The sequence below is a fragment of the Carassius auratus genome, chromosome 40 (genome assembly GCF_003368295.1).
Source record: "Carassius auratus strain Wakin chromosome 40, ASM336829v1, whole genome shotgun sequence".
Lineage (NCBI taxonomy): Eukaryota > Metazoa > Chordata > Actinopteri > Cypriniformes > Cyprinidae > Carassius > Carassius auratus.
In genome coordinates this window covers 13,088,907-13,114,475 of record NC_039282.1, presented here as the reverse complement: position 1 = coordinate 13,114,475, position 25,569 = coordinate 13,088,907, and the positions used below count along the sequence as shown (strand labels likewise).

The 25,569-nt window shown below is 37.1% G+C and overlaps 1 protein-coding gene across 3 annotated transcripts in view; it reads right to left on the bottom strand.

The window, feature by feature from the left end:
- Positions 1–25,182, bottom strand: part of LOC113058633 (neuronal tyrosine-phosphorylated phosphoinositide-3-kinase adapter 2-like) — a 33,838-nt gene extending 8,656 nt beyond the window's left edge. The window contains exons 1-4 of one of the 3 annotated variants that reach the window (XM_026226710.1): positions 24,235–25,182; positions 21,486–21,706; positions 13,296–13,606; positions 2,756–3,931 (exon numbers count right to left, since the gene is read on the bottom strand). In XM_026226710.1, the coding sequence (XP_026082495.1) occupies positions 2,756–3,931; positions 13,296–13,606; positions 21,486–21,682 (1,684 nt within the window). In that variant the 5' untranslated portion in view covers positions 21,683–21,706; positions 24,235–25,182. The remainder of the gene's footprint in view (positions 1–2,755; positions 3,932–13,295; positions 13,607–21,485; positions 21,707–24,234) is intronic. The other 2 variants (XM_026226712.1, XM_026226711.1) reach the window with 2 other exon arrangements.
- Positions 25,183–25,569: the final 387 nt, after the last annotated feature.

Genomic DNA, 25,569 nt, shown 5'->3' with positions numbered 1-25,569 from the left:
TAAAGGGTCTGTAGAGAAGGAAGAAGGTTTATTCCATCAATAATAATCTGATTATTTGAATACTAAACAGGCACTGCCATAGACATTTTGTCAGATTTAATCAATAATTGTTTTTATATTATGACTGATATCTGATAAAATGATCATCAAAAGATTACTAATCTTTATAATTAAACAAATCTGATAAATGCAGATAATAAATGATTATGCACAAAATTTATATATATATATATATATATATATATATATATATATATATATATATATATATATATATATATATATATATATATATATATATGTTTGTGTGTGTGTGTGTGTGAGAGAGAGAGACTATATAGAAAGAAAATAAGAAAGAAAGAAATGCTTTTATTCAGTGAATATACTACATTCATAAAATCATCAAAATTCTAATGATTTTACAAAACAAATGTTACACTGAAGACTAATGGCTGCTGAAAATTAATTTTTTCATCACAAGAAAAAATTGCATGTTTAAATATATAAAAAAACAAACTGTAATATATAATATATTCACAAGTATGTGTGTGTGTGTTTATGTGTGTATAGATAGATGTTGAGCTGTAAACGAGAATGAGATTCTGGTGTGTTTCAGATCACTGTGACAGATTCTTCACTCTCTGGCTTTTCTTTCTGTGTGTCAGGGAAACACACACACACACGCACAAACACACATGCACACACACACACACACACACACTAATGCAGACAGCCTGTTAATCTCACACACCTCTACACTCTACAAGCCCAAATCACAGATCCGTAGAAGACCTACTGACAGGAGCAGTCTGTGTGTTTGTGTCTCTGCTGGACTGGGTAGCGTAAAATTGACTGTGATAGACAGACTGACCTACTTCAGTCTGTGTGTGTGTGTGTGTGTACCTGTGTGGTGTATATGCCTTATTATATTAAGGTGAATTTAAGTTTAGCTTCTTATGAAGCTATGAAAAATAATAACAAATGTGTGCATTTTGTGTGCATAGACGGTTTAACAGGATAGCCTTGACTTGTTTATCTGAAGTATTTCAGAATGAATCCATTACAATTTTTTTTAAATCAAGATTTGAAAGGCTCTGAGAAAGGCATTCAACAACTCTTTGCAAAACAATCTGGCAACCTTTACGTTAAACAGTGGTTTTGATATGAATAGGCTCTGTTTGGGGTGGAAGAATCTGGGTCATTGTCTTGTTCCTCTGCCCCATACATTATTAGCATGTTTCACAGTCTGTGTGTGGGTTGATCGTTCAATTTTTAATCTGTGAAAGGGCTCAAACACACGCTTGCACACAGACACACCTGGAGTGATGGAAGTGGACTGTGGAAAAAGGACATGAATGCAATCTCTTCTCCACCCACGGGAAAAATAACAGTCTGGAAAAAAGTCCTTATAGCTGCAGCTCTCAAGACGATTACACACGCTCTTTAAACCCAATCAGGCTTTGCTCTGTGAGACAACATCCCTCACTTTGAAGTTGTAAATGAGACGGCTACCAATCGCCCCCAGATATCTTACAGTTAACCCTTCGGTTCCAGCGTTTGCCAGGATTAACATCTGTGGATCTAATTAATTAAAAGGCATAGAATTTTAGTTTGCTTATTTTCTACTTGCACTGATATTAATAGGCTGACAAGTATTTTCACATATGACAGTTAAATGGCTGAAATCTATGGAACATTTCCGACATATTCAAGACAGTATTTGTAGTTTAAAATAACACAGTTTAACACAAATCATTTTGAGTAGGTCTTCCTTTTCTTAAAAAAAAAATCTAAGTTTCATTGAGATGCAAAGCTTAAAATTTATTATTATAATATTCTTCTGTCAAAATCCTGTGTTATTTGAGCTGTAATGGTTTTAACCTCATTTTACAAGTATTTTAGGGTTAATGGTTTTGTGTTGACCAAATGTACAACTTCATTGCCATGACAAATATAAACAGAAAGGTCAGTAAGGTGTTTTTTTTTTTTTTTTTTTTCACACACATACACAAAAATCACTTGCATATTGGAATTGCTATTCTTTTGAAACTGCGGGCATTTGAACATTAATATTGTGGCCTCATTTACTTCCATTGTAAATGTCTCACTGTAGGCCAGAATTTTTATTTTTATTTTTATTTTACATGAGACAATGACGGACAAGTTTTCTTCATTATGGAAAGGTGAACAATATGTAAACAATGGGAGAAATGCACAACAAATTATTTTATTATACTGAACCCATTATTAACCAATGCATATAGTTGTAAAAAAAAAAAAAAAAATCTTAATAATTTAATGGCAATTTAAAGACTTCTAAAACCAGTCAAGTTCTCGATCAACAGTTTGGGGTCAGAAGTTTTTTTTTTTTTTTTAAAGAAAATACATTTATAATGTTACAAAAGAGTTATATTTACTATACATTTGAATCTAATTGAATACAATCTTTTGAATATATAAAATCAAATAATAAATTAAATCAGCATATTAGAATGATTTCTGAAGGATCATGTGACACTGAATACTGCAGAAATAGCTGCTCAAAAATTCAGCTTTGTAATCACAGGAATAAATTACATTTTAAAATATATTAAAATAGAAAACAGTTACTTTGAATGGTAATAATATTGACCAATATTACTACTTACAGTATTTTTGATAAAATAAATGCTGCTTTGATGACAAAATAAGACTTACCGACCCCAAACTTAGTTTTTGGTAGCACGTTTAGATCAATTATAACATTTTCACTCACCATCTGCGGACTCCTTACTCTTGCGGTTTCCAGAACCTTTCTTCAACATGTTACGTCCGGAAGAGAACAAGTTGCTGAGTTCATCCAAAGGACTGGTCGGTGTACGACTGCCTCGACCTCCCGACCCTGAGCTTGAACCCGAAGCAGTGGAGACGTTTTGCATGGACCCTCCATACACACTGGAGGAATTCGAGAGCCGTCCACTTTCACGTGATCCATATGGAACCCCAGATGCGCTGCGAGGAATTGTCCCGGTCATGAGAGCGTCGTACGGCGGGGGGCGCTTCAAGGTGAGTGGCGTTAATGCACGACCCATACTGACAGGGGACGGGCAGGCGGAGTGGCTCCTTGGATAACCGTGTGCCGCGGATGACCCGCCACTTTTATAAAGCGCAGATGGCAGAGGAGGAGCAGATGATCGTCCTGATGCTGTGATTGTATGCTGCTCCTTAGTCTCTGCAGACTTCTTATGATGATGATGGTGGTGGTGGTGGTGGTGGTGGTGTTTAGCAGACACCTGCTGCACCTCCATCGGTGGTCCAGGCTCGGCACTAGTTGGGGATGCACCAGGTTTCCCATATCCGACATTCTCCAACATGGGCAGTTTGGTGACATCTAATGGAGTAAGAGGGGATTCGTCAGAGTTGGGGGAACACTGGGCTGGTGCAGGTGGAAATACTAATAGAGGAGGTCGATGGGAAAGCAGATTCGGGAATGGGGCGGGAATGTCACACAGTGAACCACGTGGAGTGGTGGGTCGTGTTAGTTCGACTTCCGGCACCAAAGCACTGGGACATTGCTCCCATCGTGACTGTAAGTGGTCTAAAGATGAAGATAAATCGTCGAAGGCAGGATATTTCATCTCCTCATACACACTTTCACCTTGGTCATCCTCCTCATCACCATTAGCGCCGGCAATTCGACTAAAGTCTCGTAAGATGTTCCCCACCATTTCTATATAAACCGGCTCCGCCTCATCATCAGTGTCGGGGGCAGGGCTTTGATTCTGAGATGCCGACTTCTTTTTGTGTTGACGCGGCAGAGAGGCTGACTTAGCTTTGCTGCCGTGTTTTTGAATGTAAGACTCGTCAAAGGATGTGCTGAGCTGGGTGTTGGGGTTGCGTTTGGGTTTGGGTGGAGGCATGCGACGGTACTCCTCACTGCAGGATTTCGATGCTGTTGGTGAGAGATCGGAAATGTTTCAGAATTCAACAGTGCAACTAATTTAAAGTAGATAGCATAGCAGGAAAGTATTACATTATTGAAAGGTGTTATCAGAGTTTCAAAACACATAGTACCATAGCACTGCTAAGTCTTAGCAGAAGGGTAGCCCAGTCAGCATGTATTATTTTTAATGTCATTGCTTACCCACAAAGGCATATGGGGCTGCACAGGGACATTAATTGTCTATTGTGCATGTGATCGTCTTTGATGCTTCACGTTTTATTCGTTGTGCTCGCATCACTTCCCACCACTGCCCTCTCAGTACAGTCACTAATCCTGAATGTGTGCGGTTATGAAGTGAGTTAATAGGCTTCTCTAAGGACTTTTTAATGAGAATAGAGTTTAACACTCTGCTTGAGACAGGATTAATTATACACAGTTGAGCTAACAGTGCTGAGAAACGAGAAAAGCAGGCTACGCTCGGTGTGTTCTCATTTACTGATCTCATCTCTCATTGCACTGAGTAGGGCTTACCTGAAGAAGTTGACTTTATTTTGTTTGTGTGTGTGGGTATAATAGGATATATATATATATATATATATATATATATATATATATATATATATATATATATATATATATATATATATATATCTATACAGGTGCACCTCAATAAATTAGAATGTCATGGAAAAATTCTATTATTTTAGTAATTCAGCTTGATTTGTGAAATGCACACAGACTGAAGTAGTTTAAGTCTTTGGTTATTTTAATTGTGATGATTTTGGTTCACATTTAACAAAAACCCACCAATTCACTATCTCAACAAATTAGAATATGGTGACGTGCCAATCAGCTAATCAACTCAAAACACCTGCAAAGGTTTCCTGAGCCTTCAGAATGGTTTCTCAGTTTGGTTCACTAGGCTACACAATCATGGAAGACTGTTGACCTTACAGTTTTCCAGAAGACAATCATTGACACCCTTCACAAGGAGGGTAAGGCACAAATATTCATTGCCAAAGAAGCTGGCTGTTCACAGAGTGCTGTATCCAAGCATGTTAACAGAAAGTTGAGTGGAAGAAAAAAGTGTGGAAGAAAAAGATGCACAACCAACTGAGAGAACTGCAGCCTTATGAGGATTGTTGAGCAAAATAGATTCAAGAATTTGAGTGAACTTTACAAGGAATGGACTGAGGCTGGGGAATACAGATGTGTCCAGGAATTTGGCTATAGTTGTCATATTCCTCTTGTTAAGCCTCTCCTGAACCACAGACAATGTCAGAGGTGTCTTACCTGGGCTAAGGAGCAGAAAAACTGGACTGTTACCCAGTGGTCCAAAGTCCTCTTTTCAGATGAGAGCAAGTTTTGTATTTCATCTGGAAACCAAGGTCATGGAGTCTGGTGGAAGAGTGGAGAAGCTAATAGCCCAAGTTGCTTGAAGTCCAGTGTTAAGTTTCTACAGTCTGTGATGATATTGGGTGCAATGTCATCTGGTGGTGTTTGTCCATTTTGAAAACCAAAACCAAAGTCACTGCACCCATTTACCAAGAAATCTTGGAGCACTTCATGCTCCCTTCTGCTGACCAGCTTTTCTAAGACGCTGATTTCATTTTCCAGCAGGATTTGGCTCCTGTCCACACTGCCAAAAAGCACCAAAAGTTGGTTAAATGACCGTGGTGTTGGTGTGCTTGACTGGCCAGCAAACTCACCAGACCTGGACCCCAGAGAGAATCTATGAGGTATTGTCAAGAGGAAAATGAGAAACAAGAGACCAAAAAAATGCAGATGAGCTGAAGGCCACCGTCAAAGAAACCTGGGCTTCCATACCACCTCAGCAGTGCCACAAACTGATCACATCCATGCCACGCCGAAATAAGGCAGTAATTAAAGCAAAATGATCCCCTACCAAGTATTGAGTACATGTACAGTAAATTAACATACTTCCCAGAAGGCCAACGATTCACTTAGTGTTTTTTATTTTATTTTATTTTTTTATTGGTCTTATGAAGTATTCTTGTTGAGACAGTGAATTGGTGGGTTTTTGTTAAATTTGTGCCAAAATCATCACAATTAAAAGAACCAAAGACTTAAACTACTTCAGTCTGTGTGCATTTAATTTATTTAATACACGAGTTTCACCAATTGAGTTGAATTACTGAAATAAATAAACTTTTCCATGACATTCTAATTTATTGAGATGCACCTGTATGTATGTTTGTGTATACTGTATGTATTTAAAATAAATAAATATAAATAAATGTATTGTCATTTACATATTTTTGTATTAAATTATAACAGACATACTGGCCTATTATCGCCAGTAACTGGTGATGTCAGCTAGAGGTGCTAGGCTTTGCTTTCTGAATGTGTTGGGAAGAGTTCATGGAATAATCAAACAGGCACAAACGGTCGGTTTTCTACACATACTAGAGGGCGGAGAGAAAGATCTAGAGTAGAGAAAACTAGGTCATTTTAACTTCATGAACGAATTTCATCCTGACTAATCATTTCAGCGGAAAGCGACTGTTTCAATTTCTTTTCCGCCCTCCCCCTCGTGTTTACTCACTCGCTCATTCTCCATCTTTATGTCATTTGTCAGCTGAGCTCAGTGAAGGGCAACTTGACTGACCCGTTTCTTCCAGCAATGGCAGGGCGATGTGTGCGTTTGTATTTGTGTCTATTAGCGTGTCTCTTGCCAGCAGCAAGATCAAGTAATAGTTAATGGGACAGCATGGAATGTATGCTAATTTTTAATCTCCTGTAAAGCTGGCTGAAGCTATAATTACGTCATTCTCTAGAGACTCTAGGTCCCTTTGTGTGTGTGTGTGCATGGATGTGTTTTTGTTATGTAAAGGACATGACAGGGATTTATATCAGCTTTGTGGGGGAGCTTTGTGATTCACAGATGAAAAATCATCAAGAATGACAATATAATTTCACTTATAATTCAGAAAAAGTCTCAGAGAGAGATCACAGCACCTCACCCAAGTGACGGAATGAGGACAATTTTACACACATACACACAAACTTGTATACCTTGTAAGAACCTCCTATATACTTCTATTATTTTTACATTTAGTTGATTATAATTACTGCACCCCAACACTACATAGGTGTTCACACTGAAGAATCAAATATAAAGACTGACAAATAAAATAAGATAAAATGAAATAAAATACAGTTTTGTAAATGGAAAATACTTTGGTATGTTTGGTACTCAAAATAATAATAAAAAAAATTCTTACAAGATGCTTTTATTAAGAGACCAAAGAACTGCAGCATGCTGCTCAGTGCATAGACAAGTATCATAAGATTTTAATAATAATAATAATAATTATTATTATTATTATAATATATATATATATATATATATATATATATATATATATATATATATATATATATATATATATATATATATATATATATATATATATATATATATTCACACTGACAGCCATTTACAAAGTCAAAGTGATAATCCAGAACTTCACAGAACTTTCACAAAAGTGGTACTGCTATAGTTTAGCAAATTGTTAGGCCTCTTCATGGTTGGCACAAGTGCCCCGTTTCAAAAGCAGAATCCTGCAGGAAACGCTGGAGTGTGGACAAATGTCTCTGTGTGTGTGTGTGTGTGTGCGCGTGTGTGTGTGTGTGTGTGTGTGAGAGAGAGAGCGAGAGAGAGAGAGAGAGAGTGTGTGTGTGTGTGTTGTATGTGAATTTGATGACAGTGACACAGGAAAATATAGGGCACTGTGTTCCAGAGGACAGCAGGTGCATGATGTACCTTCCACTCACAGCACAGCACATCCATCTCTCTCTCTCGCTCTCTCTCTCTCTGTCTGTCTCTCAATCTCTCTGTCTCTGTCCCTCACTCTCTCTTTAAAGCAGAAAGAGTCTTGTGATGTTGTTTCCCATAGAAGATATAATTTAATACAGATATGTATCTGTGTTTGTAAGTGTACGATAATGCATTTATATTGATCTCCCTCTAAATTAGAGGTGAAATATACCCCACAAATGAGATATACAACACAGATATACGCCTAGGGACACCACATGCCACATTTCATGAAAACACAGCTCCTGATTTATGATGATGAGGTTTTGCATGCTCTATATATATACGACATAAGTGTTCTCTTGACAGTAAGCCACACAAAGGATAACACACACACTAACATACACAAACAAACTGTCACACATATGCTTAGAAAGATCATAGGGATCAGATGGAGGAACAAAGAGGGTTGTAATATTTTTTTAAATATGGTGCTACAGCATTTCCATGGTTTTTTTGGACATGTACCATAGTAATTCCATGTTCTTGATAGTTTTGAAGTACCATGTAAATATAAATATATTAATCATATGCTATATATGAAAGTACCATGGTTACCATCTGATACTATCAGTATACCATGGTACCATAGTATTTTTGTTAGAGGAATCATATGGAGGAAATATATTTAAAGAACCATGGTTTTGTACATGCACCATGGTTATTCCATGTTTTTTTTTGCACATTTACCATAGTAATTAAGCTGTATTGTTTGAAGTACCTACATATCATGGTATGTGAGCATAGTAGTCAATCAGTACTATGGTAAATATCAAAGTACCATGGTACCAGTAAAAATAAACAGTAAAAGCAGAAAGTAAAGAATAAAGAAAAGTTGGAGAACAGATTTTCTATAATGTTTTCTGGACATATGCAGTTGTAATCCCGTGGTTTTGGTTGAATTAAAGCACTTTTGTGTTAACATAGCATGATTATGATTATGTAGCATCAGTGTACCATCGTCCCACCATAGCTTTTTTGTAAGAGGAGTCATATCGAGGAAAAAGTGGGCTATGAACAAATGTATGTAAAGAACATGGTATTACCCTAATTTTGTACATGTATTATGGTTATTCCATATTTTTGGACATTTAGCATGATAATTCCCTAGTAGACTTTGAAGTATCTTATGCATAGTATGGTAATTTAGCATGGTAGCCAGTCATTACCATGGTTTTACAATCTGATACTATCTTTGTACCACATTAAGAGTAGAAAAGCAATTCTGTTTCTATAGCATGAATGTATAAATTCAGAAGGTTCTGAAAAAATTGGGCAGGTCTTTGAGGATGATTTGAAATATATACTCAGGGTATGATCTGAAAGCAGAACAGATTGTCAGAAAGAGGTTTATTTGTGACCCTGGACCACAGAACCAGTCTTAAGTGTATATTTTTCAAAATTGAGATGTATATGTATGTATACAAGCTTTCCATTAATGTATGGTTTATTAGGATCGGACCATATTTGGCCGAGATACAACTATTTGAAAATCTGGAAACTGAGGGAGCAAAAAAATCTAAATGCTTGGAAAATCGCCTCTGAATTTGTGCAAATGAATTCCTAGCTATATTACTAATCAAAAATTAAGTTTTGATATATTTACAATAGGAAATGTACTAAATATCTAAATGGAACATGATATGTTTTTTTTTGTTTTTTTTTTTTGGCTATCACTAAAAATAAACCCCGGCAACTTAAGACTGGTTTTGTGGTCCAGGGTCACATATGTGTTTGAAGTGGTAGGGTGTTCCATTTAATATAACTTTAAGCCGTTTTGGATAAAGCATTACAAAATAAATTTGTGTGTGCATGCATGTGTGTATATTCTATTGAATATATTCTTGAACACTTAATGTATTTATTTTTTAAGAAATTTATACTTTTATTCAGCAAGGATGCCTTCAATTAATCAAAAACTGTCTATTGCATTAGTGCTATAACTTTATCATATAATCCTGTAAAATATGTATCACAATTTCCACAAAAAAAACTGTTTTAAATGCTGATAAAAATAAGAAATGTTTCCTGAACATCAAATCAGCATATGATTTCTGAAGGATCATGTGACACTGAACACTGGAGTAATGATGCTGAAAATGCAGCTTTTCCATGACAGGAATAAATTAAATTTTAAAATATTTATATTTGATATATATTTGATCAAATAAATTCAGCTTTGGTGAGAATAATGCTCTTTAAAAATGAATAGAAAATGGGGTTGTATATTGTATGTGTTGGAAGTTGAATATAATAAAAGGTTTGATTTGCTGGATATAGTACAGTGAGGTTGGCTGCATTTCAAATTTCACTGCAAAGAGCCCGTTGATGTTTTTAGGGTTAATGTACTTAAATGAGGTTGCAACATTGTAAAATGAGGTCAAGTGTTGGAGTGGGATTAGATATGTTGTAATGTGTGCTTCTGCTTTAGATTTGAAAGAAAAGCACTTTAAATGAGCTCAGCTCTCTGAGTGAGATAAGTAAAGATCAAGTTAAGGGTTAAAGGAAGACTAATGTGCGTGGAAATTTGTGTGTGTGTGTGTGTGTGTGTGATATTAAAGGACTCTGAGGCATTTGTTCACTTTATAATATTAAACCGCCTAGACCAGCACATTTTGTTTTAAGCTTGTATTAGAAATATGTAATTTGCAAGGTATAAAAAGCTAAAAGGTACATCTCATTTACCCCTAAGGTGTACATATTAGTAGGTTTTGAAAGGCATGCGCCCAGCAGAAATGTTGTACCTTTTTTCTGAGAGTGTATACATGATTTGCTCTGACTTTAATTCAAAGTGGAACAGGGTTTTACATCTTTGTGTGCATGTTGTGAATGCAATGCACAACTCAAGTTTCCTGCCAAGTCAGAGGAGGTTGAAGAGTTGATGTCACCTGTTCCTAGAAAGATACTTGGGTATATTTACAGGCGTCTGTAAAAGTGAATATATGTGTGGTGACCTTTCTATCTGTGAGGCATTTTCCATTATGTACAAAGACTGCACTGTCTGACACTGACTCATTGCAAGTGTACAAGTGTGCAATGTTGCTGTTAAGTGTGTATCAGGGCCTTCTCAAAGCAAGTCAGTCCACTCGATAGCCACCTTGGTAATGCTATTGCTTGCCTCAGACAGAACCATAACTGTCAAACCGTCATAGACACTAAGTGGGTGCACTTAAATCCAAATATTCAGAAATTAATAACAGCAAATATTCAGATCAGTTCTTAATTAATATGGAGCATTTTTATAGCATTTATCTGTATGTTTACATTGACCTAATGACATCTACCTTTCAATTTGTTTGTTTTTTATTTCAGCTCTAGGTGAATGCACATTTTTCAATATCTGTTTCAAGTGTTTTTTATTAATATGCATGCAATGTTAACCCGATTATTGGTGATTTTACATTTGTGATATAGAAATAATATGTATTTGTGTGTGTGTGTGTGTGTGTGTGTGTGTGTTTAGCTCAAAGGAAGTGTTGCATGTGTAATGATCCATGTGAAAAAGGCATGCTTGAAACGGATGGCAGAAAAGAGGAGATTTGTATACAACAGTGATGTAGAGGGAAAGAATAAGAGATGCCATTTTTTAGAGGCTTGTGACGTACGTGTGTCTGATGTACGTGTGTGTGTGTTTGTGTGTGTGTGTTTATTTTAATAGAAGAAATGCATGTTGTTTTATTATTTCACAATAGTAAAAATTCAAATTCTGTCAGGACCACTTTTGTCAAAGATGATTGACGATTAGCATACAGTTTGGATTGGCGGTATGGTAATGTTCTGGGCAAGAACTACCTGCACATTCATGCAGCCTAACATGGATAAGAGCAGGGAAAGCAATGATAACCCCCCTAGGGCAAACAGAAAAGAACCAACACAAATGTAATGCAGATATCATTAATGTTCAATAATTTAATGTACACATTTTAGAAATTATTCTGATTCAAAGGGGAATCAGAAGGCCGAATCCTGCCTGGAGGAGAGGAGGAGCTGGGGATGGAGGAGGGTAATTCATTAATTAAGTCCAATACAACTGATTTCAAATGAACAACGACTGTTTACCATTTTCTCTTCGCAGCAGAAATGATTATTTTTGCACCATGTCTACTGTAGTGCCCTAATATTAATCAAAGGCCCTTAAAGTCCCAGTTGCTATAGAAACATTCAGCATTCTGAGAGGCACGCTTAGGACTGCGCATGAAAAATAAGCTTTTTTTTATGTTATTTGACCAAAAGAAATAGCATTTATTAGCCAGTTGTTGTCAGATTTCATTGGTGATTTCAAATATGAAATTTAATCATAAGCTTGGCGAACTTTTGGAAATTTAATTTGAATGTTTCCCCATTCAAAGCTGCACTTGAATGCACGAAATTACGTGCCTTAAAGGGTCTTTGCGGCGGCTGCAATGACTCGATCACTTATACTGATCATTGATTGGCTCTTTTTTTGCCAATCAGTTTAACAATATTACTGCTATAGTGTATTTGTCAAACAAATTTTGCGCCTTCCTCTCCCTCAGTGGAGAAAAATCACTTTCAACATAAAGGTGTGTGATGCTGTAATCCAAGTGATGGTAGTAGTAGATGTAATGATACATGTGGGATCAGATGACCATTTTATGAAGTGAATTATTTATTTTTTTACAGTGTTTTTGTAATGTATTAATTATAATAACAAAGTAGGCCTACACTAATACTAACAGTAAATTAATTTGGTTTGAATATATTTTATTAGGCTATAAATACACGGCTATGTTACAGCTCCCCTTGAAGCACTTGTTTTATTCTCCATTTACATCTCTCCAATATTAATCATACTTTTTTTTTTCTTGAGCACCAAATCAGCATAATAGAATGATTTCTAAAGGATAATGTGATTATAATGTGCTAAAAACTCAGCTTTACTCTCATAGGAGTAAATAACTTATTCACTTTCTTTATAATATATTGAAAAAGAGAATGTTAAATGTATTTTATATATTTTAAGCTTTTTTATCTAATTTCTTAAAGCTGACTATTCAAGTTATCATGCTAATATTATTAAATATCATTGTAAAATATTACAATTTAAAACTGCCCTTTTTCTATTTTAATATATCTTACAGAAAGGTATATTTTGTGATTATTATCATTTAAAATACTGCAACAGTTTTCTGTTAATATATAATATATAATCATAATGATATTTCAGAAAAATAAAATAAAAAAATTTATTAAAATAGAAAACAGCTATTCTATATTGTAGTATTTCACAATATTACTGTGGTTTATAGGGTCAGTTATGGTCACTTATATGATCAACTGAGAGTGAAAGAGCAGGAGAGGAGAGTGATCACCTCACTAACAAAAAAGTAGCAAAAGTATCTTTTTTTTGGGGGGGGGGGGGTACAGTACCATGGTATTACCATGTTTTTTGAGTCATACTTGCATTGCATTCTGAATTATGTTCTGACACATGTCAAACACAAAATCAAGTCTGCCTACAGTAGCTAAAAGCATTAGTGTATTGCGTATTGCGTGCACACACATATTTACCGTCACACTTCTCTGTTTCCGTCCCGCTCTTCCCAGTGCTGAGCACAGTGTTGACGGTCTCAGAGGAGGTGCTGAGTTTGGTGTTGGGATCTCGTCTGGGTTTAGGCGGGGGCTGTTTTCTCGAGGTGGGACTCCCTTCCTCCTCCTCTCCCCCTCCCACCGAGTGCAGAGACTGCGAGCGCACGGTGAATCCTGGCCCACAGGAAGAAGGAACACGGTCCTGAGGTGCCGGCATCGTCATGAAGCCCATACGAAAGTGTTTGCCTGCGTAACCCCCTCCTTCTTTCACACGGGCCACATCCTCGCCAATCCTGAAGATAGAATTTCACAAAGTATTACACTCGCACCTGTCTATGAACCGCATATACTGTTGGAGGAAAACTAATCATACTAAAGAACAGACAGGATTTACTCATGTTGGTTTTAAGTAACCATTCATCCACTCACAAAACACACACACATATTGTGTGTATGTAATCAGAGCAGAGGGTGTGGTGCTGTGGTGCTTCATAAAGAATGATTGAGAGTCTGTCTCGCTGCACCAGCATCCCTCATCTCTCCACACGGCTCTCTGCTTCTCTCCTTGCATCCTTTCATCCATGTGTTTTGTCATCCGTCTTGTCTTTCTTGTATTGTCTGCAGTTTTTCCTTCCCTCTCACACTTCACACTGTCTTGAGTGACCAGCCATTGTTTTTCCTTTCCTTTCTCTTTTCACTCTGACATTTTTGGAGGAAAATAATATTACCAAATGGCCAATCTGTCACTCATTTTACTTTTTCGTATGCTGAGTAATGTGATGAAACAATTAAAACTTTAATGTCCAAGACAGAAAATCTAGTTGAGGCTTCGGATGAAAGACTAAATCACCAGCAAATGTTGAAAAAAAGCCATAAAATGTCATAAAGGATGGCGTTTTACCTACTGTATGTCTTCTAAATTTTACTTTGTCCATGTCCTACCGGTCAAAAGATTAAAAAGTGTATTCTTTTATTGAATTAAGAATTCGTTAAATTGATCAAAGGTGACAGTAAAGGCTTTTACATATTACAAAAGATTTCTAGTTTCTTTTGAAATGTCTATTTCTCAGAGAGTACTGATAAAAGATGCAGCAGGCTTTCTACAAACAGCCCAACTGCTTTCAACATTGATAATCATGAGAAATGTTTTTTTTTTTGAGCAGAAAATCAGGATATTACAATGGTTTATGTAGGATTAAGTGACACTGAAGTAATGATGTTGAAAATCCAGCTTTGTATCACAGGAATAAATTACATTTGAAAATATATTTATCAAGAAAACTGTTCATTTGAATTCTTACTGTTTTTACTGTATTTTTGATCAAATAAATGCAAGCCTTGGTGACCATGAGAGATTTCTATAACACTTATAAAATCTTACAGACCCCTGTGTAAACCTGTCACTATTTTGTATTTCAGAAAGACTGAAAAAAAAAACCCTCCCGGTCTTAAAAGCCTCCACATCCCTCCTTTCCCCCCCTGGACTGTAATGTGTCATCATTTCATTAAAGAGCCACACAGATGGGAAATCAAAAATTACCTGTATTACAGTGTATGATGTAGCTGTTCATCAGTGTAAACAATGTGCAAATAATTAAACCAAAAAGTACACGATTTAGTTATTAAGTTATTGGCTTCTAAAGTAAGGAGTCGACTCAGAATCGCTGAAACGAGTCGTTATAGATTTCAAATCGTTTGCCCATCTCTATGTACGTCACTAGGAGCACTTTGCATAATAATCTCCGCCTACCGTGTTGGGAGAAACGGATCTCTGACCTGCCCCACCCCCCACACACAGACGCTCTGGGCCGGGTTTCCCGATAACGATGTATCTTAGCTCTTAAGAGCGTTTTCTACGTGCAAACTTACGAACGCTCGCAGCAATTCCACGAGCGTTTCCCAAAAATGCACTTAACATGAACGTGCGAGAACGCGCTCTACGTGCTACTTAGGAGTCGCTGTCCATTCGCGAAGTGCTAAAATGTAACCTTATATGGAATCGTATTCTGAACGTTTAACCTAATAATTGTCATCTGTTTTGGATTACCAATCAATACAATCAAGTCTATATAAAGCACCTACATACAGGCGGAGACACTGACAAAATGGCTGAAAAAAAAAAAAAAAAAAAAAGATACCTTTCAAAAGGATGAAATTAATGTCCTCTTAGAGGAGATAGAGAAAAACAAAGATGTGTTTTTTTTTCATCTTGTTTTCCCCTTTTTATTTATTTCATTTATAAATTCATGTAAACAATAAAGGAGTACAATAAAGTGTACAATAAAGTACAATCAAAATATTATTATATTACTGGCGTTGCAGTGTGTTAAATCTAGATAAAAGTGTAATCTGCCGGTTGTCCTGCAGGTGTCCTCATAAATCTGTCTTCTTACAATGCACTTGGGGATGTACGATTACTCCAGAGCACTCGTAGATCTACGAAGATTTTCAAGTGCTACTTAAGCTACGATGCTTTTGGGAAACAGACCGTAATATTAAGATCAATCGTACGATCGTTTTTACGATCAACTTAGGCTTACGATGCTTTTGGGAAACGCAGCCCTGGTTGGTGTGAGAGCATCATGTCGAGGAGACCTTTTTTTTTTTTTTCACTGCCAAAGAATGAAGATCAGAAGAACCAATGGCTAAAATTCATTTTCACCACAATACCAGAGCAGTACAACAAATCCCTTTTGTTGTGTTCACAACATTTCACTGATGACTGCTTTTCTAATCTCGGTGAGTACAAGGTGGGATTTTCAAAGCGTTTGGCCATAAAAGATGGTTCATTACCAACTTTATTTAGAGCAACGAGCATCTCCGAATCACAACTTGAAGTATGATTATGAAGTTATGTGTCTGTTTTCTCCCGAGCGTCTTATCAGTATGTGTGCTGTCTGCAGCCTTTGTCTGCGCTGATCTTCATTTACAAACACGTCATTAAAATGAAGTGTAACTCCATGAATACTCAACGAAGAGACATGAGAGAGATATCTATAGAAAGCTTGACATGTCTACTTTAAAACTAACGAAAATATTCTGTGATAAAGTAATCCATATGAAAACAACGCGATGTCTGTTTTTCATGTCTCCCTTCGTTATATCCAATGTGACCACGCCCCCGCGCTGAACGCGCTATTCAGATTCAAACTGAAGCGTGCGGCTTGAATACACCCACACAGAAGAAAAAGCAGCGAGACTGTTCAAGTTTTTTATTTTACTGTTTGCTTCGCGATGAGAGGAATAAGACATAATTCACCCCAAACAGATGCTAACGCATAGTTAACCGTGGAGGTGTGTTCGGAACAACCAATCCAAACTGCTTATGTTGGTTGACCAATCAGAACACAGTATGCTACCGAAAGGTGGGGTTTAAGGAAACTGAATCTTTTGAACAGCTTCGCGCGAACTGTTTGGGGATCTCTGAAAATTGAGGTAATTTTAAAATGATATTTTGACAAAATGACAATGTTTTTTAACCTTGGATGGATTTAAACCTAATGTACAGGACTTATAAATAGTGATAGGAAGCTTAGAATTTTCATCTTACTGGCTCTTTAAGAGACTAGATCATTATGGTGACTCAATCACTTAAGTGATGGATGTTCACATTAGCATAGAAGTGTAGTGCTTACTATTCCTGCTGAAAAGACCTGCTTAGACCAGCATAGCCTAGTTTATGCTGACTAGTTTGGTGACTGTGTGTGTGTGTGTGCGTGTGTCAGGTTTCGCCTGCGTTATGTGTAGCAAATGTCCCACTTAAAGGTAGTAAATCCTGAAATCACTTAAATTGTGGGAACAGCTAATGGCCCACACAAGGATAATATTTTAATAAACATTATAAATAATGTCTTAATGAAAAATGCTGAAAGGTTTGTGTGAGGGTTTTAATGGTTAGGAGATATAAAATATCATTAGCTCAATTTAAGTCAATAGATGGATATGGAAAGTCACTTTCTTGACAGAAAAGGTCATAAGAATAGCAGTCAGAAGGGCAAAGCTTGGGTTTCCATAGCTAAAGGGTATAAAGGAATAGTTCACCCAAAAAAGGACATTTTGCTGAAAATGTACTCACCTTTTGAGTTTGTTTCTTCTTTAGAACAGATTTGGAGAAATTTAACATTACACCACTTACTCACCAATGGATCCTCTGCAGTGAATGGGTGGCGTATGATAATAATTCACACGACTCCAGTCAATCAGTTAACATCTTGTGAATTGAAAAGATGTCTATTTCTAATAAACAAATCCTTCAAGTCATTTCAACTTTAAACCGTCGCTTCTGGCATACGAGTCCATAATCCATAATAACGCTTCCTCCAGTCCTGTTGATCTCTCATATCAGAATCCACTGACATATTTGTTTATAACAGTTTAAAAAAAAATAACTTTTTTTTTTTGCTGGAGAAACCAAATTATGAATAGAGGACTGTCTATCCATAATGGTTTGAATCCATCTTAGTGATAGATTTGTTTCTTACAAACACACATTTTTGTGTAACAAGATGTTAAATTATGAATTACTTGTGGATTATTGTGGTGTTTTTATCAGATATTTGGACTCTCATTCTCGTGACAGCCATTCACTGCAGATGATCCATTGGTGAGCAAGTGATGGCAATGTTAAATTTCTACAAACGTTTGGATGAACAAACTCATCTGCATCTTCGATGGCCTGAGAGTGATATTTTCAGAAAATGTATATGTTTGGGTGAACTATTTCTAAAAGTGGCTAACATTTAGTTAGCAGTGTTTGCATATATACTTAGATACAGAGGATGCATTAATTTAACACACTACTATGAATGTGAAATACTGTACACACATACATGCATCCACTTACAGAATTGACAGTTTTGTACTAAATCTGTTTGTTTCAAACACAAACTAATCTCAGTGGAGGGAGAGATGCAGGTGTGCCTGAAGCTGCTCTGTATATGCTGTCTATACGTGTGTGTGTGTGTGTGTGTGTGTGTGTGTGTGTGTGTGTGTGTGTGTGTGTGTGTGTGTGTGTGTGTGTGCGCGCGCGCGCGCGCGCGCGCGTGTGTGTGTGTGTGTGTGCAGCACTGATGTGTTATTTCTGTCTGTATTGATCAGAACTCAGTAAATAAACTTCTTTGCCTGTCCAGCGGTTTACACCCATTGGCCCTCCTCTAAATCATCAATCTCTCAAGCTTTCATCCTTGCGATTGCTTTTAATCATTTTTAAATATTTTTTGTCAGTCTCTGTCTACCTTTTCAACCCTTTCACCTTTTTTTCTCTGTGTTTTCTTGAGTTTTCACCCAGAGATAACTTTCTGGATTCATGTGACTGAATCAGTTTAACACGTGCACTCTGTCCACAAAGGTAATGCACTAATCAAAGTGGCCTTTCCTTGACCTTCACGTATATGTCAATGCCCCAAACACCGCCTTTCTGTAGCATTTCCCTTTGGTTTTGTTGTTGATGTTGACATCAGGTCATAGTGGCTGATGTCAGCATAGACGATACAATTGACTGCAGTTTTCATTCAACACCAAATTGCTTTCAGGGCTTCTGGCTGCTGCTATCGCAACCATGTCAAGACTATTTCCAGGCAAATTATTGAATATGAATTGTCATTAATATCTGAAAGCTGCGTTAGACATTTCACTTCCTCTTTCTCCTATACAGTTGTGATGCACCATGTACACAAACACACACTACTAGAATGAATCTAACTGACAAGAAATGTGCAGGTTATTTTTTTTATCCCAATATTAAAAGTTAAATAATTAATTAATCAATCAATGGATTGATTGTATTTACCACAATGAAAATGAAGCTTTTGATTTTTAGAACCAGTGAGACATTGCATTTTGAATATTTTAATGACAGTTAAGCAAGACCCTCTTTCACGGCTGTCATTAGCCTAATGTTATGTGAAAAATTAATGCTTTATTACTGTAATGCAAAACATGTGTAGAATGCAAAAGTTCAACTTTAAATTGAACAAAAGTTTTTTTTTTTCTTTGCATTTTATGATATTTAATATTATTTGTATTTTTTGTATTATTATTCATTTATTTTTATGAGTTTACAAAAATGAAAAAGCATCTTGACAGAAAGATTTTCATTACTGTATTACAGTAATGACATGAAAATTGTTATGTTAGTGTTCTAAAAACAATGCTGCATTGAAGAAAATGCTTAATGGTCTTAAAATGTACTTTATTTTCTTTATGCAAAATAAGACGTCTTATTATTTTCAGATCATTTTCATGGTGAATTCTAAACTGTACATTTCATTATGACCTTATTTTCATGACAGTTGAGCATATTCACCCCTCCCCCGATTCTCACTAGCCTACTGTTATGTATAACAAAGACCATTCTCATTGAATGTGAATAGTGTTCTGATTTTTCATAGTTGTCAAGTTAATGTTTTAGCATTATTTTGTATTTTATAGTATTTGTTATAGTTTTTTTATATAAAAATATATATTTAATATTTTATTATTATTTATTTATTTATTTATTTATTTATTTTATAAGACATAAGAATTGTACAGGCATAAACATTGTTGTGCTAATGTTCTAAAAAATAATCTAAAAAAAAAAAAAAAAACAGTCCTAGTAGAATATAATCTATTATCATTTTCAAATTATTTTCAGGGTGAAATATAACCTGCACATTTCTTAGTGAGATTCACCAACCTGTTTTACCAACACAACATAGAAAGTTTGTTTGCCTTAATTGAAGTATGTTATAAAACAACTTATAAAACCTACTTATATCTCTGTGTATTATATTTCTGTATACAGAGCAACAAATATTGGTGTATTATAGAATATTTGTGATTTTTAATTTCATATTCATTTCCCAATCCAATCATATTCAAATTCAGTTTAAACCTCATCGACATGTATACACAGTCATACATGAGAGTGAGGTGAGTTATAACAGGATTTATTGTATCATGTAGTCCCTTTAAGGTCATCAGGTCCAGATTTTCCATTGGCCAGGCTTCTCTAGTGTGTGTATCTATGTGTGTGATAACAACTGAGTGACACATCCAAACCTGCCTTTTGTCGTGTGTGTTTTAAGGGAGTGTATGCATGCGTCCTCAGGGGCTAACAGTCTAAATTTAGAGACTAGAGGGAGACAAGGGCCAAGCCCACTGTTGCCATAGAAACTCACCCCTCTGTCTCCATGGTGACAGACCATGTGTTTTTTCCATCTCCAGGCTGAGGAGATATGACTTTAGGCCCTCCTACTGTCACTGTTTATAAGTGTGTGTGTTTTGATCTTCTTTCATGAGTTATATTAATTACATTTCATCTGCATTCTGTAATCTGAATCCTGACTGAAATACATCTTGACTGAAGTAAAATGGGTTGCATACAGCATTTCTGTTCCAAATTTAGCTACACACAGAAGTCAAAATAACAATAAAGGAAATACAAATGCACTAGAATATTATTACACACATCTCGGACTGCTGTTAGACTAATCAAAGCATCCCTTATTGTCAGTCTGTTCTGTCTTTTATTAGACTGGCAGAACTGTCTGTTCTAAATTACTCTCTGTCACTCACACACACTCAGCTTAATGCCAAAGGTTTTCAATGACTCTGTGTTTGTCTCTCTAATATTCAGCCTCATTGACTTTTAGAGCTCAGGACCATTGACCTTTATCTCCCTGGCTTTCTCTCGCACTCTTTGCACATAAATGCAATAAGAGCATAACATACTAAATAAATGAAACAGTCTAGTTAATATATCCGTGCTTTTAACATCTGGTATGAGCACAATATGACAGTAATAGTAACTAGACTTCACATTTTTTAAGAGCTTGTCCAAATAGGAGGCCTTAGGATTACTTATAAAGTACTTAAACTTATTCTACACATATTAACAAGATGTGAACTAATATTATATAATTTTTTTTATATTCCGTTAATTACTATGGTCTTTATTGAAGAACACACAGTTCACAAAATATCCTTCAGTGTTTGTGTATGGGATATTTTTTGCCTATTTTATTGTCTACCAGGTGAAAAATGTAAGTCCGATTAGAAGTAATAGGTAGCAAAAAAAAGTGCAGGACAAGCACTGTTTACTTAGATATAGAAATTTGTATGAACAAAAGTAATAACCAATATCATTATTATGTGCAGTATTTGCATTTAAATAAGTGTGTGTGTGTGTACCTCTTGATAGCTTCTTCTTGCCGTCTCTTCTTCTGGTTTTTCTCCTGGAGGTATGTCCACTGTGTGTGGTTGCGGACGCGATCGCTCTCCCTGGCGATGTCAGAGGCGTTCTGGATAACCAGCTCGTCATACGCCCTCAGACCACTGTCCTCCGCGTACTGCAGGAAATGGGTGCACTCGTCTTCCCCTGAATCCATCCTTCAGTACAGCAGAGAGACTGCCTTGAAGATGGACAGAGAGAGAGCGAGAAAGAAAGACTTTAGTCTCACACACAATGTCCTTGCATCCCTCTTGAGAGCTTGCTCTTTATTAAAAAACAATGAACTTTGGAGGTACAGGTGGGACGTATGCACACACACACACACACACACACACACTAAATATGAATATGTTATCCTTTAACACTGAAGAGCATGTTTCACTGCTGGGAAAAGGCAAGAGCTGGCACATTTACATAGCTACTTAAAATGATGATGAGGAACACAAAAAATATATTATTACAGGTATCTGTCCATCTATCTTGTAACAATATGAACTTCTTACTCATCGGGAAGAAGGAGGCGGGAACCGGCGCACAATCAAAATACATTTTAATAATCACAAAATAAATACAAAACGGCGCACCAGCCCCTCGCGGACGACTGGTGCGCGCAAATAAAAACCAAAACATAAAATAACGTCCCAGGCCTGGTCCTCTCTCGTCCTTCACGGTCGTCACTCCAGTTTTATATCCTTCCATCTCCTACGTGGGACTCGATACGGGCAGTGGGGCGCAGGTGTAGCTCATCTCCAATCACTACACCTGGCCTCACTCCTCGTTCCCACGCCTCTCGGCCCCGCCCCACTCGCCACATATCTGTTTATCTGTCTGTCTGTCTATCTATCTAACTTCTAGGGACAATTTTGTCCACCAAGTATATAGATTGAGACTAGTAAGATCAGTCAGTTTCTTAGCATAACATGCAAAAAGTGGTAACATCTGGCCCAACAGTACAGTATGTGCCAATCACAGCTCTTACTCCATCCTACTGACTTTTTTTCCAACATGCTTTCAAACACTGTACACTGTACGTAGTTGTATGCAGTGTTGGGGGTAACGAGTTACAATGTAACGGATTACAGTAACGATATTACTTTTTGGGGAAACGAAGTAAAATGTACACAGAAAAATTTAAAAACAGATTTTATAGGGCCCTAAAAAAGTAAAGTAATAAGTAGCGAAGTTACTTTTCAAATGCAGTAACTAGTAAAGTAATCTCATTACAATTTACAGAAGTAACTAGTAACTAATTACATTTTTGAGTAACTACCCCAACACTGGTTGTATGTGCATGGGTTAGGGTGCCTTCCCTTCCTTAGTCACAATCCCACCTACACATCTGCTTTTCCTCCATTTCCCATCTCTCACACACTTTTGTGCACACCCATGTGAGCATGCACACACACACCTGTCCATACAGTAGATGCCCTCACAATCTTACATCCACAGGGACACACAGCTGTATTCTATAAACGTTTGGAGCGTGAGGAGAAGGAACTCTAGGTTTCCAGGCAACAGTATTCTAGTATGCTGACATAATGCAGAATGCTGAGAGCCCAGTTCTGTGCAGAAGATGCATTAGTTCTGCTTTACAATGGCAGGCATGATATCCCCACCATGTGTGTGTGTGTGTGTGTGTGTGTGTGTGTTTGTGTGTGTGTGTGTGTGTGTGTGTGTGTGTGTGTGTGTGTGTGTGTGTGTGTGTGTGTGTGTGTGTGTGTGTCTCATATAATGCCGAAAGCATGAAACATGATAATCGTCTCCTCTACTCTGTAGACAGTTGCTACAGATGGATCATATTTCACAATTATGTTTTATCACCATTTGCGCATGTATTTTAATAAAACCTCACTAAATCTCTTTGTCAGAGTAATGATGAGGTGGCAAGATGCCACATTTCCAATTTGCTGGTGCTCTCTCACACACACACACACACACACACACACACACACACACACACACACACACATAAAATAGGTCAACGAGACCACAGCACCACATCAATGGATCCCGGTGAGTAGAGCTTTGCTTTCTTATTAATTCCATTACTCTGTAATTCACGGTTTCCTCTGCACCACACTACATTGATAGTACCAATTCATAACTGAGGAAAAGAAATAGCCTTTTAAAACTGCACAACACACCCAACGTGAGTAGATGCAGAATCATTGAAACACAAGATAATCACTAGAATACACCAAGAACCAATTGGATGTAGGGATTGTCACACAGCACACACTCATTAAAAGGGATAGTTCACCCAAAAAATGGAAATGCTTTGTCATTTACTCATCCTCATGTCATTCCAAACCTGACTAGCTCTTATTAAGAAGAGATATTCTGAAGAACACTGGGGTTCTAACAACATTGAACCCCATTGACTTTCACTGTATGGACCAGAAATACAGGTCATTTTTAATTTATGTTCTACAGAAAAAAAAGACATGAACACTCCAAATTGTGTAAAGATGTATGCCATTCTGTACAAATGTAAAAAAAAAAAAGAAAAAAAAGGAGGCTAAATCATGAATGAATCTGAAGCTGGGAATTGTGGGTAATATTCTGTTTTGGATCCCATATGATCCACTGATGCTCAGTTTAACTCTTGCTGTCATACAGATGATGAAGAACTAATAAGGAAAAGGATGAGATGGAAATGAGACAAAGCAAAACATCTGGACGGACACACATCCACATAATTATACTCACAGTCTCAGTGAATCTATTCTCCCGAACTCCAGCTGTGTTCAGTGTGTGCGTTTCTCAACACCACACGATATTGAATCCCCCTGCAGCTGACAGACAAGCCAGGCGACAGCAACGCAGCATGGAGGAAACACACACTGGCTTGAGGAAGAGAAGGATTAAGGACATGTCCATCTTTGGCATTTCCAGAGCTCTGAAGTAAACCGAAGGTGGTTGTGGTGGTGGTGGCAGTCGGCGGTCCGACCCTTCCCCACCTACGACAACTCCTGCTGGACTACGACCATCAAGGCTGTCCTTTCCCTGTACCAAACACTTCTGGAAGTATCCACACCTCCCTTTGGTGGTTGCCTCATCTGCGCTGTCCCCACACACGCATGGGGGGTGGGCTGCATATAGTATAAGCGTGTTCTTGTTTAGCCGGCTGTGGTGTGTGTGCAGAGAAGTTAGGCAGCTAAATGCATGGTGTCCTACAATCTCTTTGATCCATCCTCCCTCTACTGCTGCTGACGCTGCGGCTGCTGTCACAAGCACACACACACACACACACACACACCAGCTTGGGTGTCAGTGGGCAAAAAGAACAGCTATAACATCTGTCTTTTCTTCTATTTCCTCTATCCTTCTTTTTTTCTCTCTGTCTCTCTACATTCTTTTTTGCTGTCTGATCTCCTTCCCTCCAGCCCTCACTGCTTGCTTACTCCGTCCCCTGGTGATCTCTTCTCTCTCTCTTGCTCCATCACACTCTCTCTCTTTCTATGCATCCCTCATGTCTCTCAACCAATCGTGATGCTTGCTTAGAGCTGTCCATGGTTCTGAAAGAGAGAGCGAGAGAGAGAGAGAGAGAGAGAGAGAGAGAGAGAGAGAGAGAGAGTTGTGTGTGAGTCAATCCTCTCCCGAGGGCATGACCGCTGCTTGTACAATCTTATCATTAGTATAAAATGGCTGATGCAATAACACCCAAGTCAGATGTGTGTATGCAGTTTGGTGTTTAAAGGTGAAATGTTATTTCTTCACTAAAAATAATGTACGTTAAGTCTCTAAAGATTAGTAATATAGAGACTATTGTTCAAATGTTTTGGGTAGGTATGATTTATTCTTGTTTTTGAAAAAAGTAGAAACTCCTATGCACACCAAGGCTGCATTTATTTTATCAGAAAATACATACAAAAAATAAAACCATTTTAAATAGCTATTTTCTATTTTAATATATTTTAAAATACTATTTATTCCTTGGATGGCAAAGCTGATTTTTCACCAGACATTACGCCAGTCTTCAGTGTCACATGATCCTTATCGTATTAGAATTATTCTAATATGCTGCTTTGGTGCTCTAGAAAC